At 33.0% G+C, this 13,734-nt stretch overlaps 3 protein-coding genes and 1 long non-coding RNA gene across 4 annotated transcripts; 2 read left to right on the top strand and 2 right to left on the bottom strand.

Moving 5' to 3' along the window:
- Positions 1–2,060: 2,060 nt before the first annotated feature.
- On the top strand, positions 2,061–3,014 carry LOC143562236 (uncharacterized). The gene has a single exon (XM_077050106.1). The coding sequence runs from the start codon at positions 2,061–2,063 to the stop codon at positions 3,012–3,014; it is 954 nt and encodes a 317-aa protein (XP_076906221.1).
- A 1,001-nt stretch (positions 3,015–4,015) lies between these two features.
- On the bottom strand, positions 4,016–5,252 carry LOC143562226 (uncharacterized). The gene is made up of 4 exons (XM_077050100.1): positions 5,063–5,252; positions 4,828–4,982; positions 4,570–4,680; positions 4,016–4,394 (listed from the first exon to the last, which is right to left on the bottom strand). Exons 1-4 carry the CDS (start codon positions 5,219–5,221, stop codon positions 4,325–4,327), a joined length of 495 nt encoding a protein of 164 aa, XP_076906215.1. The 5' UTR covers positions 5,222–5,252; the 3' UTR covers positions 4,016–4,324.
- On the top strand, positions 4,257–5,795 carry LOC143562227 (uncharacterized). The gene is made up of 4 exons (XR_013140448.1): positions 4,257–4,450; positions 4,539–4,730; positions 4,778–5,226; positions 5,656–5,795. It is a non-coding gene; the product is annotated as an uncharacterized LOC143562227 (long non-coding RNA).
- A 2,293-nt stretch (positions 5,796–8,088) lies between these two features.
- Positions 8,089–11,110, bottom strand: LOC143562248 (pectin acetylesterase 8-like). The gene is made up of 12 exons (XM_077050110.1): positions 10,756–11,110; positions 10,540–10,622; positions 10,153–10,282; positions 9,985–10,064; positions 9,616–9,702; positions 9,404–9,528; positions 9,253–9,313; positions 9,101–9,154; positions 8,932–9,009; positions 8,719–8,834; positions 8,400–8,544; positions 8,089–8,296 (listed from the first exon to the last, which is right to left on the bottom strand). Exons 1-12 carry the CDS (start codon positions 10,949–10,951, stop codon positions 8,189–8,191), a joined length of 1,263 nt encoding a protein of 420 aa, XP_076906225.1. The 5' UTR covers positions 10,952–11,110; the 3' UTR covers positions 8,089–8,188.
- Positions 11,111–13,734: the final 2,624 nt, after the last annotated feature.

The following is a 13,734-nucleotide window of genomic DNA, read 5'->3' as shown; positions in this document are numbered from 1 at the left end:
AAGCACCCTCTTTATCTTTAGAGATAGATATAAGGTTTGCTCAGATTCTATCATCCTCATAACCTAGAACCTACTGTAAACTTTAGTAATTTGTGAGATTTACTAGGTATTGTGGTTCTTGTTGTTTGTATGTGTGGTAACAAAAATTATAAATTTCCATCCATGTGTTTACTTTGCATTTGGTACGTTTTGAACCATATGCACAAACTATAGGTAAATTTAAAATACAAAGGGAGACAAAAATGAGAATTGTGAGAATGATTACCACACAAAAAAAACCCCTTAATAATAATTTCAAAAAAATTAAAAAAAATCATAACTTAAAATATAAATAAAAAACGAAAAAAATTAAAATTTTAAAATGTTTTCGCCATCATTTTTGTTAAAACATGAAAAAATTAAAAAATTAACGAAAAGACACAATGTCGAGATCAAACACAATGACGAAAATGAACTAAAGACACAATTATAACAAAAAAGGCACAATAGTTCACAAAATATAACTAAATGTTGAACAAAATATAGCAAAGTGTTTAGTAATATAACATAATATAAAGAAAAAATTAAAAGACACGACTTTTTTCACTTGCCATCGTGTTTTTTTATGAGAACGAGAATGACGGCGGAAACATTTTTGTGTTTTTACTTTTTTCGTTTTTTATTAAATTTTGAATTATGAATTTTTTTTTAAATTTTTTTAGATATTTTTTGTGTAGCTACTTATTCTTTTCATCATTCTTATTTTTGTTCCCCTTTGTAAAATAGTTGACCCCGCAAACTATTACATCGGGTAGGGCCAACCCCTTGAGAATAAGCTGGGGAGGAAGTACACGATGAATTGGAGAAAAATATCTCAATCACGCCTTCCAGGAACTCGTAAACAAATATCCTTGTGAACACAAATATATTGCCTCATTCTGAATTAAATTTAGCTCAACCTTCGTTTATCCCTTGTCTATCACAATGATTTTCGAATCTCCTAAGGATGACATGCCATGGGTAGGGTAGGCTTGTATTCCGCCATTGCATCTTTGTTATGCACCCTTGCAATGGCTGCTGATGTCATCCAAGCTCTTAGGCAATGGAAGCTCTGGTTTCCAAACAAAATTTTCACTCTCAATGCTGCCACCATCACACTTATTGCAATGACAAGCGAAGTGTATCCAAAAGGTATATAGATGAACTTTCTCACACAAAGAAGTCCAGCGTATATTTTTTGGTCACCATGTTAGCCAATCTACTCCCTTCTTTAGGATGATAGACAACTTCTAACAAACATCGTGGCCTTGGGTATCCTCGTGATCACCATTGTTGTAAATTTGTTTATCCAGTTTGATGGTCTTTATTATTATTATCTTCTATTTTCTACTTTATGGCCATTTTCAGTTGCTTTGATAGTTTCAACAACTAGAAAAAGATTAGAACATCGGTATAAGGAGTCACAACAATTGGTTTCATGTCATCAACAAAAAAGGAACTTAAACGTCATGTTAAAAGGTACTAGATGATGACAGAAACGTGTAATTGCCTACTCACCAGTTTCTTATGCTTTTGGGGTTTTATGCTCACTTATTGCTTTAGATTCATTTTACTCACTTATATCTGGATATTTTGGTTATACAGATTATAAATGGTCAATGAAGGTAATTTTAACTGTGCAATCGATAGGAGTTATAGTAGGTAATATTGCACCGGTGTTTAGATGTTTTACATCTTTCGGCCATTACAGCCTCTCCAAAAAATGGACCAAGAACCAATTAAATGTGTTTCGAGTCGATAAACATTGAATCCAAACCCTTAGGAAATGGAAAAGTAGCCATGTTCATTCATATATTCCCGGGCGTCGTCGCAAAATAGTTTTTCACTACACAAAAAACACATTTTTGAACTTTTGTATAGCCATTCATATTGCGGTTTTGATTTTATGTAAGATAATATGTTTCATTCCGAAAACATGCTTGATCTTACTCTCTTATGGTTGGTTTTCCTTCAAGTCATTATGGAAAAGGTTTAAAAAGGTAGCAAATGCATCTACAAGCTTAGAATTAGAAGAATATACAATGTATGTTGTACAGATTGAAGAAGAGGTAAAGCTTTCAAACAGAATATTAAGAAATATACTCCGTAATATAACTCAACTCATTGATGAGTCTGTAAAGAAAGAGCCACGCAATCTTATCAAGCTTCTAGACAGATCTAAATGTTTCAATGGAGTAGTGAAGTTCGACAATAACCAAGTCCCGCCTTTATATCCAGAAGAACCTCATTATTGTTGGAGCCTTGTAGTAGTAACTTTGACTTCAATTGCCATTGCACTTCCTCGCATTGCAAAAGGTCATTTTAAGGAATTACTTGCTGGCATGAAGGAAGGCTTCCAAATTGTAAGCCATATCGAAGAATGTCTTAATGTAGATGGTGACTCGATAAAGGCAAGAAAAGCAGCAAGACGTTTGTGGACAGAAATTGAAGTATATCGTGCATGGCTTCGAATTGAACTTCAAAAGAAGGCTCGTAAAGGAAAAACGTCAAAAGAGATTCTTACTTGGTTGGGAGATGAAGCGGCAAAAATTGTGATACAAAGTAAGAGCAGCAAAAAGGCAAGTATAAATCACACACCTTTTAAGTTTATAGTTGCAAGTTCCATGTACCGTATCAGTCAGACTATATTACTACAATGCAATGAACAAGAAAATTTACCGAATGATATGGAACTTTTTGAATGGATATCAACTACGATTGCGGATATATTACTTGCTTGCTTTACCAACTTACCACGTGTCATACAATTGAGTTGTCATCACCCTGCAATCGAGAAAAGAGGAGACAACATCCAGAATGCAGCTCGACTTCTTGGTAAATCAAAAAATATCCTTAAAATGCTTAAAACACGTCAACTTCCTAACATAGATCTAGACTCGATGGCATACATTGATAGCAGTATTGGTGCTTCTACAAGTGGGATTCGACAAGATTCTTCAACTTCTAATGGATCACTTACAGTAACTATTATGTAGTAAGTGCAGATGCACCAATGTTTCCATAATCTTATCATGTGTCTTAATAATTATCTGTGATTGTCGTGGTTGCTAGTTATGTATAAAATTATTGTGTGATTTTGTCTAATATCATTCATGGACAGACTTAGATAGATAGTTACCGGGTAGCCCTTCTAGATACCAACTTCTTACTTTGATAATTATGTGGTCTCATCGTATTGTCATAGATGTAACAATTGGCCCCACAACAACTTGCCCGGTCTACAAATCTAAGGCTCTATGGTCGCACAAGTGAACATACAATCCAACTTTGCAATAAAGCAGGCCACCAACAAAGGATGAAGAATGAAACAGACAGAAAGAAAGTTACAGGTTTGACACTAAAATTTGAATAAACATAATCACACAACACATTATACATCAAGATAGCTCCATTAAAACTTCTAAGACAGAAGCCGATTTAAGCCGCTTATTCTATATCAGTCTTACAGAATTCTGGCAACGAAACACTTGCCATGAAAAATTCCATACTTAAAAACAACACTTGTCAAACCGAATCAAGAAACTCGGGCCACAAACCAATTACCCAATAGAAAAAAGCCTGAACATAAAGGTCAAGATTTTGACTTTTTATCGCACCCCTAATGTAGGCTGCAGCATCTCAAGTTCCAAGCCTGATACTATGAGTCCACCAATAAGTTACAACTGTGAACTCTCAGCATGTGATAAGCCAGCTTTACATATATCACCACGACATAAGGGGCAAATTCTGTGAGTTAGATAACGGGTCAAAACAGGACATTTCTGGTGCAGGCAAATCAGGTGGTGTAGTGTAGCAACCATTTTTTTACTTCCAATTTTGTAACAATTCATACAATGCTATTACAATAACAGTTTATTCTTTGAACAAAATCATTAAAATGCGGATTATACAAAAATAATTTGTATCAAACTTTAATGCCAAAATCAATAATAATGAGCTGAAAGTTAAATAATTGCAAGCATTCATCATTCTTTTTCTTGCCCAAAGCAAGTCACCACCAAAGGATGAAGCATGAAACATACATATTACATACAGAAAGAAAGTTAAAGTTTGACACTAAGATTTGAAAGAATATAAGTATATAACCATATAATACATACAGATCTCCATTAAAGCTTCTAAGAAAGAAGCCGATCTATCACGCTTCAAGAATTCTGGCAGCCAAATGCTTGAACTCTATAAGGATAATAAGTACAAAAAGGTCAAAACTTTGGCTTTCCATCTCACCCTGATGTAGGCTGCAGCATCTCAAGTTCCCAGCTTGCGTTTGCAAGTCCACCAGAAATTACAACTGTGAACTCTCGTCATGCAATGAGCCACTTTTGCAAACATCACCACGACATAAGGGGCAAATCCTGTGGGTTGGGTAACGGGTCAAAACAAGTTCAGGTTGAAACGGGTCATTTAGCTAGTTATTTTTAATTGAGCTATGTTAACCCGTTTGGGATCCAAATTAACTCATTAGTGAGTAAATGAGTTGAACATGCAACATCTATAAGTGATATGAATTAACTGTGTGTAGAAATGCACCTATGAATTTCCTTGAGCCATTTGTCAATGCATGATCTATGGAACTCATGATGGCATGGGAGAACCCGAACTTCATCTCCATCCTCATATTCCACAAGGCAAATGTAACATCTGTATAAACCAAAATAAAAGTTTAACATAAGACCCAAATTCATATAGAGGCAGTTTGATTTCTTTCTTAATAAAATGATAACTGTATCATTTCGAGAATCACTTGTAATATATTTCAAACAAACACAGACACGCACACACACATACTGTGCATCGTCTTCATTTAAATGCTTTGACAACTTGCGATAACGTTTAACTGGAAGTGCTTCCACAACTTCAGTTGGAGTGGGAACGGATCCTATTGAAGACAGCGCAGGTCGGGATGAAGAAACCGTAGATTGCTGGCGAATGTCACCCAAAACCTAAATCAAAAAAACCCACAAGGTTCAGCGTATAATAAAGTGCTGTAAGTGAAATATAAATTGAAAAAACATGGCATTACCTCAAAGAGAGCTTCAGTTAATAGAACAATTCTTGACATGCTGCCCCTAGCATTTGGATCTTGATTATTAAGACGACATGTGCAATGACCTGTTCGATGCTGACCTGACAATATACAAGACCTCTCATGACCAGATAGATTCTCGAAACGGTTTCCCATCCTTTGTAATGCATGTACCTACCACATACAAAGATCATCAAAATACTCTAATATATATAAACACACACACACACACACACACGGGAGGATTCTTTGCAGAACACTAAATACATTTTTTTAAGCTTAAAAAATTATTAAAATAAAAAATAAATAATACAAATGTAATTTTCATTCCTCTCCTGAAACTTAAAAATATATATGAACAAATTTCGCTTTTATATATAACTACACATGTGTTAGTCATGTGTAGGTAAACGGAAAAAAAATAAAAAAATATAGAAAAAAATAAATTTGATGGTTATGAAAATTTTTAAAAATATGAACCACTGATATAAAAACGACTATAGTGTGTTCTTTCTGTTCTCACAATAATTTAGTGTTCTATAATGAACCTCACACTATGTGTATCAGTTTAGTAGACGTTTTGTTTTAAGGTAACATGTGTTCCTGTGATCTTATTCTTCTTCTCCTTTCAAGAACATTTGCCCTGTGTTCCAAAAGATTAGTATATCTTGTTTCTCTACAGCCCATATTTTCAACTTCAGAATCATGATTCCCATAACTAGAAGACGTTGTGGATATCATCACATTGCCATCAGACAAACGTGATCCCATATCAATATCACTCACAACTTCCCGTTCTGATAATTCAGGAAATGTTGGCCTATTAATAACCCTATCACGAAGCCTTCCAACACTTAAAGTTCTACTAAACCTTACATTTTGTTCAACATTTCTCGGATACAGCATGTTTCTGTTATATTCCATTCCGTTGTTATTATTACCATTTGGACCCATTTCACGGATAGAACTTGCATCACTGCTATAAGAACTAGAATCGGAATCATCATCTCGGGGTCCAGGTAACATTGGCATGAAACAAGAAGGAAAAAACTCGCAACCATGACGACTTTTAGTTTTATTACTATAACCACTTCGGTTTCTTGAAGTGCCACTCAGACTTGATTCACCCCATTCACTAAAATGTGTTTCAGAAGGCACAAGAGCCTGTTTTTCGGCCCGTTTGACTTTTTGTTTCTGTCTAGTTTACCTTTTGACTTTGATGAATTCATGTTCGACAGATTGCATTCAATATCAGCTTTTTTGTCCTGATGATCAGATACCTGAAGAGATCAAGCTAGACTTGTAACTGAATCGACGAGAACTAGGCATGTTCGCATTCATTTTTTTAACTTTAACCAAACAAACGACTGAATACGAACAACTAACGAACGGGTTTTTCTTGTTCGTGTTGTTCACAAAGAAAATGAGTGTGGTCGTGTTCATTCATATTTGTTTGTTAATAGTGTAAACAAATGTTCCACATACAAAAACGAATATAACTGAATATAAATGAACAGATATAACAGCGCGAACACCAATTAAAAGTAAATGTAAACATCAAATCTAATGGGCCTAAAAACTTTAAATGAATATATGAACGAACTTAAACAAATGCAAGCTAAAGGGCATTAATGAACATAACCAAGACATGTGCTCATGTTCATTCGTTTAACCAAATGAACAAAAAAATTTATTCATCTCCATTCGTTTATTCAGTAAACAAACATTTCAATGAACTTTCGGTTCGTTTACCGACCTAGATCAAAGTATTATCTTAAAGATATCAAATTTACCATGTCAAAAATTCAAAAGATTATAATTATGCAATCTTATCCAACAAACACCCCAATTATTAACCAACATTACTTACTAATCACAAAAAAAAGCCACAATTTGAATCTAAACCCAACCCATTACCCACAAACTAAAATTCAAAAACAGATAATAAATTAATAACCTCATTTGTTGAATAACTCCGGTGGGTTGATTTACTGGTGATCGATCCCATCAGTTTGTATGGATTATTAACCCACAAACTGTATCACATGGGTTTCAATAATAAAGATGAAAAGGAAAGTTGTCAGATTTAGATTTCAATAACATGTGGGCAGATAGATGCGTCAGCATTGTGACCTGGAAATTAGAAGATTGAGGAACCGCCGTACGATGACGGAATCATGCCATTCAAATCATCAGGATAAATGGCTTCGGGTCGGTTTTGGGTTGACCTGTTTTAAAACGTTTACTAATTATTTTGTTTTTTATTTTAAAATGTGTTTTATGTGATTAATTGATTTTGATTGGGTATCTTATCCTAAGATTTATAAATTGATAAATTTTATGATTAAAATGTAATTGTTTTATATAAGTTTGTAATTTTCGTTGTAATGAAAAAACAAAATTTTGGGTTAATCCATAAATATGTGTGTTATGTTTTGAATCATGTGTCGGACATGATTTTCGGTTCAAGTTCTTGACAAATTTTGAGTTCGTGTCGGGTTGGACTCGTAAGCCCGTGAACATGACTTATTTGAGACCCCTACTTTTATGCACCGCTAAACTTTTTAATTATTGTAATTAAATGATTATTTATAAAACTATATTTACTTTTAAAATTTCATGTAAAGCAAAAAAAGGTAAATTTGAAATATATTAATATTAAAGTTGTTTCACTATTAATTCAGTTATGAAAAAATAAAATCATAAAATAGTAACAAAGGTTTAGTATTGCTTTATTTGAATTTTTTTATTCACAATTATCTTTTACTTTTAATTTTTTTTAAATAATACCTAATAGTAACCTAATTTCAAATATATATTTTTATTTAATTTGAACACTAACAAAAAAAAGTCAAATATATCTCATACATGCCATTTAACTTGAACATTAACAAAAGAAATTCATAACAATTGATAATTAGACATCAAGACACGATCATAACTGCTTAAAGATAACGTGAAATCATAATTAAATGATTAGAAGAATAATAATTTTATTGAACAAATGAACACATTAGTTTCATAACTTATCTCCTTAAATATAATTAAACCGCATCAAAGAATACTGTATATTGAAACATATCTTGGTGGATGTTCTTCAGAATCAACAAACAATTGCATCTTCTACTTGAAAACACGATTGTGGCATGTTTTGTCACACGGGTATGGACAATCTATCTTTTGAAATGTAGCGCGCTCATAGTACCAGTCTCCAACCGCTTTTGCGATAGTCTGTTGTAACAGTTAACACATAACAAAACATTAGATCCAAAAACATTAACTTGAACTGGAAACTCATGTTATTAACATATTATAATTATACTACGTTACATACCGTGTTGCCCAACAATGGAGAATCATCTCTCAACCATGTTTCTTGAATTCCAGTTTGACAGTGGGAATAACACGAGTTGATAAACATTCCTCTCGAAGGAGAGTTATCGAATCCAGTCAACGCCTTTAAGAACTCCTGTCTGTACCTTGTGAAATTATTTGCAAGAAACACGGGTCAGGAGTCTAAGAGTGTGAAGTTTTAACTCGTTAACTGTTTATTAAATAAATTAGCATGTGTCAACCCATACTAAAAATGACCCGTTCTAACCAGACCGGTACCTAACACGCCCATCTTATGGGTAAGAGTTATTAAAAGTAACAAAAATGAACCTTGCAGGATATTGAGTTGATCAGATGAGCACTTTGTTATGTCAAGTTTGCATTCGCGCCAGACTCCTTTTCGATCAGCAATGCCGGGAGCCAATATATTCTTTACCTGTAAAAATAATATAAATCAAAGAAACTCAAAATTAACATACTATAGACATCAATGCATATATTATTACTTATGTTCATATGGAATTTTTCCTAACCTGCCATGAATCATAGGCCGCATTTATCAAAAAAATCGGTGTTTTGATGTATTGCACCATGTTTTGTGGGAAAAAAACACTGCAAAAACCACAAGAAATGTTAGTTATAACACAAGAAAAAAGATACAAAAAAAATAATAAATAAATAAATCTCGACATCCGCTCTTACCAAACCAGGACTCATTTTCGAAGTGCAGTCGGGAGACAAGACTTTAGCCGATCCCTATATATCGACGTTATAAATAAAAAATTAGAAAATAAACGACAAGTGAATAATTAATTATAAAAAATACTATAATTTAGAAGGGGTTAGAAGGGTACATGTGTCTTAACAACATCTGCATAGAACTCTTCAATGTAACTTGTTCCAATCACTGTCTTCCTGTTTATGAACCAATAAAGCCAACTTGTTACATTGGAGAATATGCCAATGAAGTGAAAACAAAAATAATATATAAAAACGAGTATTTACGCGTTAATGAAGAAACCAGCATCCGAAAGGCATTTCACTTTAGTGGTTGCAGGTAAAAGTGATCTAAAGTTATCACACTGCAGTATGGAAGTGAGTCCACCAGCTGAACAACCAGCAAGCATGGCCTACAATATAAATGTATAAATTTAGTAACTAAATAAGTATATGTGAACAAGGGGAATAAATGATTAAAATTGAAACATTAAGTTTACATTTTTCGCGTTCTTCATTCCTTTTGCTAGTAAATCTTCAATAGCAGCCCGAAAAATCCTTGCTCCTCTATAGTGAAGATTGGTTTTCTAGAAAAGAAAGGATATGAAACGGGTCAGCATGTCAAAATAGACAACTTTATAGTGCGGGCCGGTATGGGCCGGCTCACAATCACTTTTTTGTTCTTTTCTTTTACTTTAATATCATTAAAGTTAGTACGGCCTGAATGGGCGGGCTCACAATCACTTTTTTTATTATTTTCTTTAACTTAAATATCATTAAGTTAAACCTATGTTATTATAATAAAAAAATTAACTTTTAAATAAAAACTATTTAAAAACTTGAAGATTTGTTATAAAACTATGACTTACAGGATCAACTTCTTCCACGTCACCGGTAAACGAAGCTCTATCACAATACCGAACCTTGATTCTATTCCAATCATAAAAATCTAAAAACAAAGCAAAAAGTAAATAAAAGGACCACTTTTGTTTCACTTTTTTGTTATTATTAAATGTCACACTCGAAAGCCGACTTACCAGGGTTATATTTTGGCTTGTTGTGAAACATCCCCGAGAAGGTCTCGGTCGTCAACATGTGTTTGGAAGAACCTCTACGAGTATCTCTACGTTCAAGGCAACTTGTGGCATTGTTGCACCAACCTCCTCCCTGTTAGAAAGAATATATTAACGACGGATTATCGTAATATTGTTATCATAATTAGGCGATCAGATATAATGTAGTTCTATAAATAGTTAATTAATTAATTAATTAATCCCTGATTAACCACTATGGATTGTCATACATCCAAACTTATCGCGCTTTTAATCAATTTATACATATAACTTACAAACTATACATAAGTTTGTATATCAATTATCAAACTCAAAACAATCAAACTGAGAAGCATATTTAAGTCATTATACCTCGAAGAAAACCAACCAGTTATCGATTCCTGCACCGAACCCTTTATCTAAATGATATGCAGGAGCACTTCCATCCAAACAAACTGCAGATGACCATGATTAACTTTGAGTTAACAACTTAACATTTCAAAAATAACAAAAAAATAAAATAAAATATTATGCCATATAATAAAGTTGAAATCATTCATAGTGGAAAGATAAAGCCAGTTTAATTACCAGCTCCTTGAGCAACAGCACTGTCTAGAAAAGTGAGTCCAACTTCATAACCTTCAACACTCAACACACTTAATAATAATACTCCCACTAAAACTATGCATACTCCTCCCCTCATCATACCTTCAAAACAAAATGCATATAAAAAACTGAACCATATGCATATGTATATATAATGTTTCATCAAATACATATTCATATATCCTACCACTTGCCATGCTAGAATTGACACACACCCACATTTCTTAATTACTAGTATTGACTTTTGTAGTCATAGTCAATTTCTAAAACCTAATAACTAAGATTGCTTTAACTCTTATTTAATACTATTTAAGAATAATAATGATGTAAACTGGTTCCAAGCTTCCCATCTAGATCATAACATTAAACACAACCATATCAACTTCATATTCAAAAACCACACACACGTACCTTAGAGATTTATAAAACTTGAAAGTTAAATGCAACTGAGGACTAATGAGATGTGTTACGTTATATATGTATGTGTATATATATACTAGTACTAATTAGTGAGAAAGAAAAGAAAGATGGGTTTGGAAGTTTCGTTTGACGCGTATAAAACAGACACCGACGAAGACAAGGATTCGGTGAGTGTGCATGCATATACATATATAATATATTATATATAGATAAAGTCAAAGACAGCTTGCAAAGCGGCCAACATTATTGTTTTCGGACCAGAGTCTACAAATGTGGATCCATATGTCAGAATATTGTATTATTTTACTGCTACTCATGCCATTTTCTACTGTTTAAAACTTTAAATTCATCTAATGGGATTTACATAGTTTGTAACGTTTCTTGCACTAGCTATAGTAATAAAAAAAATAGCTGAAATTATAAAGTTGTGATATGTTTAAAAGTATATTAACACGTGTTTTACGTTGATTATTGACACGGGTTCAAATAATATCGATACTGATACCAATGATGTTCGTTCGGATCGTTGGTTTGGTTTGTCACGTTACTGGTACGGTGACGACACTTGTATATTTTGCGATAAAAAAATACTTAGTTTTGAATGTAACTACTTTTGAAACAAAATTTATATCGGTCGAAAAATAAAAAAAGTACATTATATTATAATGTTTATTATTAATAGAATAAATATAAACTCCTAAAATACATATATATATCGGCCATGCAAGATTATATTTTTCCTTAACAATTCCATTGATATCTTCTTCTATTAGTAGGCATTTACAAATATGACAAGTATATCTCTAATATTGAGATAATATACAAGAATTATAACTGAATATAAACTACGAAATTACTTTTATTCTATTTACAAATATATATATAATACGTATAGATGTAAAATAAAAGTTCTAATTATAAAAGTTTCACTATACATTTGGTTGCTTTTTATATTATCGTGTACGTCTCGTAAGTATCTCTTAATGGTTGTCTAGTCAGACTATTAATATTATTTACACGACACTACGTCTTGTGAGACGACTAACACTTATACTAAACTACAAAGAATTATGGTTCATAGCTGTGACACCCAAAAGTAGAGATGTATAAAAACGTGTATTTGCAGGAATCGGTTCAGTTATAATCGACAATATTGACCAAAACCGGTTTCATTAGGAGAATGTTCGGGTTTGGAACCAATTTTCTTGTTTGGAAAACTAGAAAATAAAGAAGCTCAGTAGGTTCAAAATGAACCAGCTGAGTTTGGAACCAATTCAGGAACCGGTTTTATAAAAATAATTATTTATAATAAACAAATAAAATTCTCCTTTATTAAATTGTTAGAAATTACAAAAACATAAATTGCAATACATTATAAAAAACTTAGAAATCGCAATACAATTTATTTTTGTTGTTTAATATAGTGGTGTTTAAAAGTTGTTTAATATATAGTCTTGTTGAAACCCAAACGATTACATAGTTCTTCATCAAAACTGAAAGTGATTTCTACATTGGTAAGCGGATCGTCATTTCTTGTGATAACTCTATGTATTTGTGTGCTTCTCCACGCCTTCAAGTGAATATGCATGTTGGATCTATTCGTTGCGTCTAAGTGGTCTTTCAAACAAATAAATATTTTCACTGATCTTTGAATGAACCTTGTTCTTTTTGGAGATATAACCACTACACTACAATTCAGAGTTGAATCCAATAAATAACTAGCTTGGATGATTAGTATATCATGGACCATAGCTGATAAAATCGTAAATTGGGACGTACACTTTCCAAATTCCTCTTCACCAGTTAAGGCATAATATCAAAGATCTAAAAATCTTGTTCTCTGTATATCAAAGTGGATAAAAGTTCGTTCTAGTATGCTCGCTAGTCGCTACTTGGAGCGTTATCGCAAGCTCGTCTTTTTCTTTTCCTTTTTCATATATGAAAGTATTATATGTATAAACTACGCATTGGATTTTAATACTGCTATTGGTGGCAATAACATTTACGTGTGTATTTTGTGTTGTACCATATTTTGGTGGATAAACATTAAACATATTTATTAGATCATTGGTAAAACTACCTTTACAATTTGTTGCAATAACTCACGTCAAACTCAACTAGTAGTAGGATGACTTGCACAATGGTGTTACTTGACGAAGAACCGACGCTAGGTGAATATTGTGCACTTTTAGAAGCCATTTGTGGGTGTTTTCTAGTGTTTTTGAGGCTTTTGAGATTTAAGATAATACACACCCAGCATAAGTTGTGTCTACCTCATCTTATGTCTGGAAATATGGACGGGTTCGGGTCAATACGGTTTTTGAGCTATGGGTTCGAATCTAAGTAGATCATTTTAGAAAAGTGTTAAAACAGGTTTAACCAAAATGGAGTTGAGTTGAATAAGCCATTTAAAAAAATACGAAAATAGATTCACCAACTATAATTTTTATAGGGGATAATGACAACGGTGGAGGTAGTTGTGGCTCGGTGGTGGCGGAGACGAGGGCAACACCGGCGTTGGATGAGGCAGCGATGTCGGTA

This window comes from Bidens hawaiensis, unplaced genomic scaffold (genome assembly GCF_021521415.1).
Source record: "Bidens hawaiensis isolate Kalapana, Puna unplaced genomic scaffold, B.hawaiensis_p1.1 tig00020921_1, whole genome shotgun sequence".
NCBI lineage: Eukaryota > Viridiplantae > Streptophyta > Magnoliopsida > Asterales > Asteraceae > Bidens > Bidens hawaiensis.
This window is presented reverse-complemented; position numbering and strand designations above follow the sequence as displayed.

What these genes read in the sequence shown, in the direction of transcription:
- LOC143562248 (XM_077050110.1), bottom strand. Translation starts at nt 10,951, where the DNA reads ATGAATATGTATTTGATGAAACATTATATATACATATGCATATGGTTC. An exon ending in GAATGAAGAACGCGAAAAAT is followed by an intron (nt 9,529 to 9,615) that starts GTAAACTTAATG and finishes TTTATATTGTAG; the next exon opens with GCCATGCTTGCTGGTTGTTC. An exon ending in CAGATGTTGTTAAGACACAT is followed by an intron (nt 9,155 to 9,252) that starts GTACCCTTCTAA and finishes GTCGATATATAG; the next exon opens with GGATCGGCTAAAGTCTTGTC.
- LOC143562236 (XM_077050106.1), top strand. Translation starts at nt 2,061, where the DNA reads ATGTATGTTGTACAGATTGAAGAAGAGGTAAAGCTTTCAAACAGAATA.
- LOC143562226 (XM_077050100.1), bottom strand. Translation starts at nt 5,221, where the DNA reads ATGGGAAACCGTTTCGAGAATCTATCTGGTCATGAGAGGTCTTGTATA. An exon ending in TAACTGAAGCTCTCTTTGAG is followed by an intron (nt 4,983 to 5,062) that starts GTAATGCCATGT and finishes TTTTTGATTTAG; the next exon opens with GTTTTGGGTGACATTCGCCA. An exon ending in TGGCTCAAGGAAATTCATAG is followed by an intron (nt 4,395 to 4,569) that starts GTGCATTTCTAC and finishes CCCAACCCACAG; the next exon opens with GATTTGCCCCTTATGTCGTG.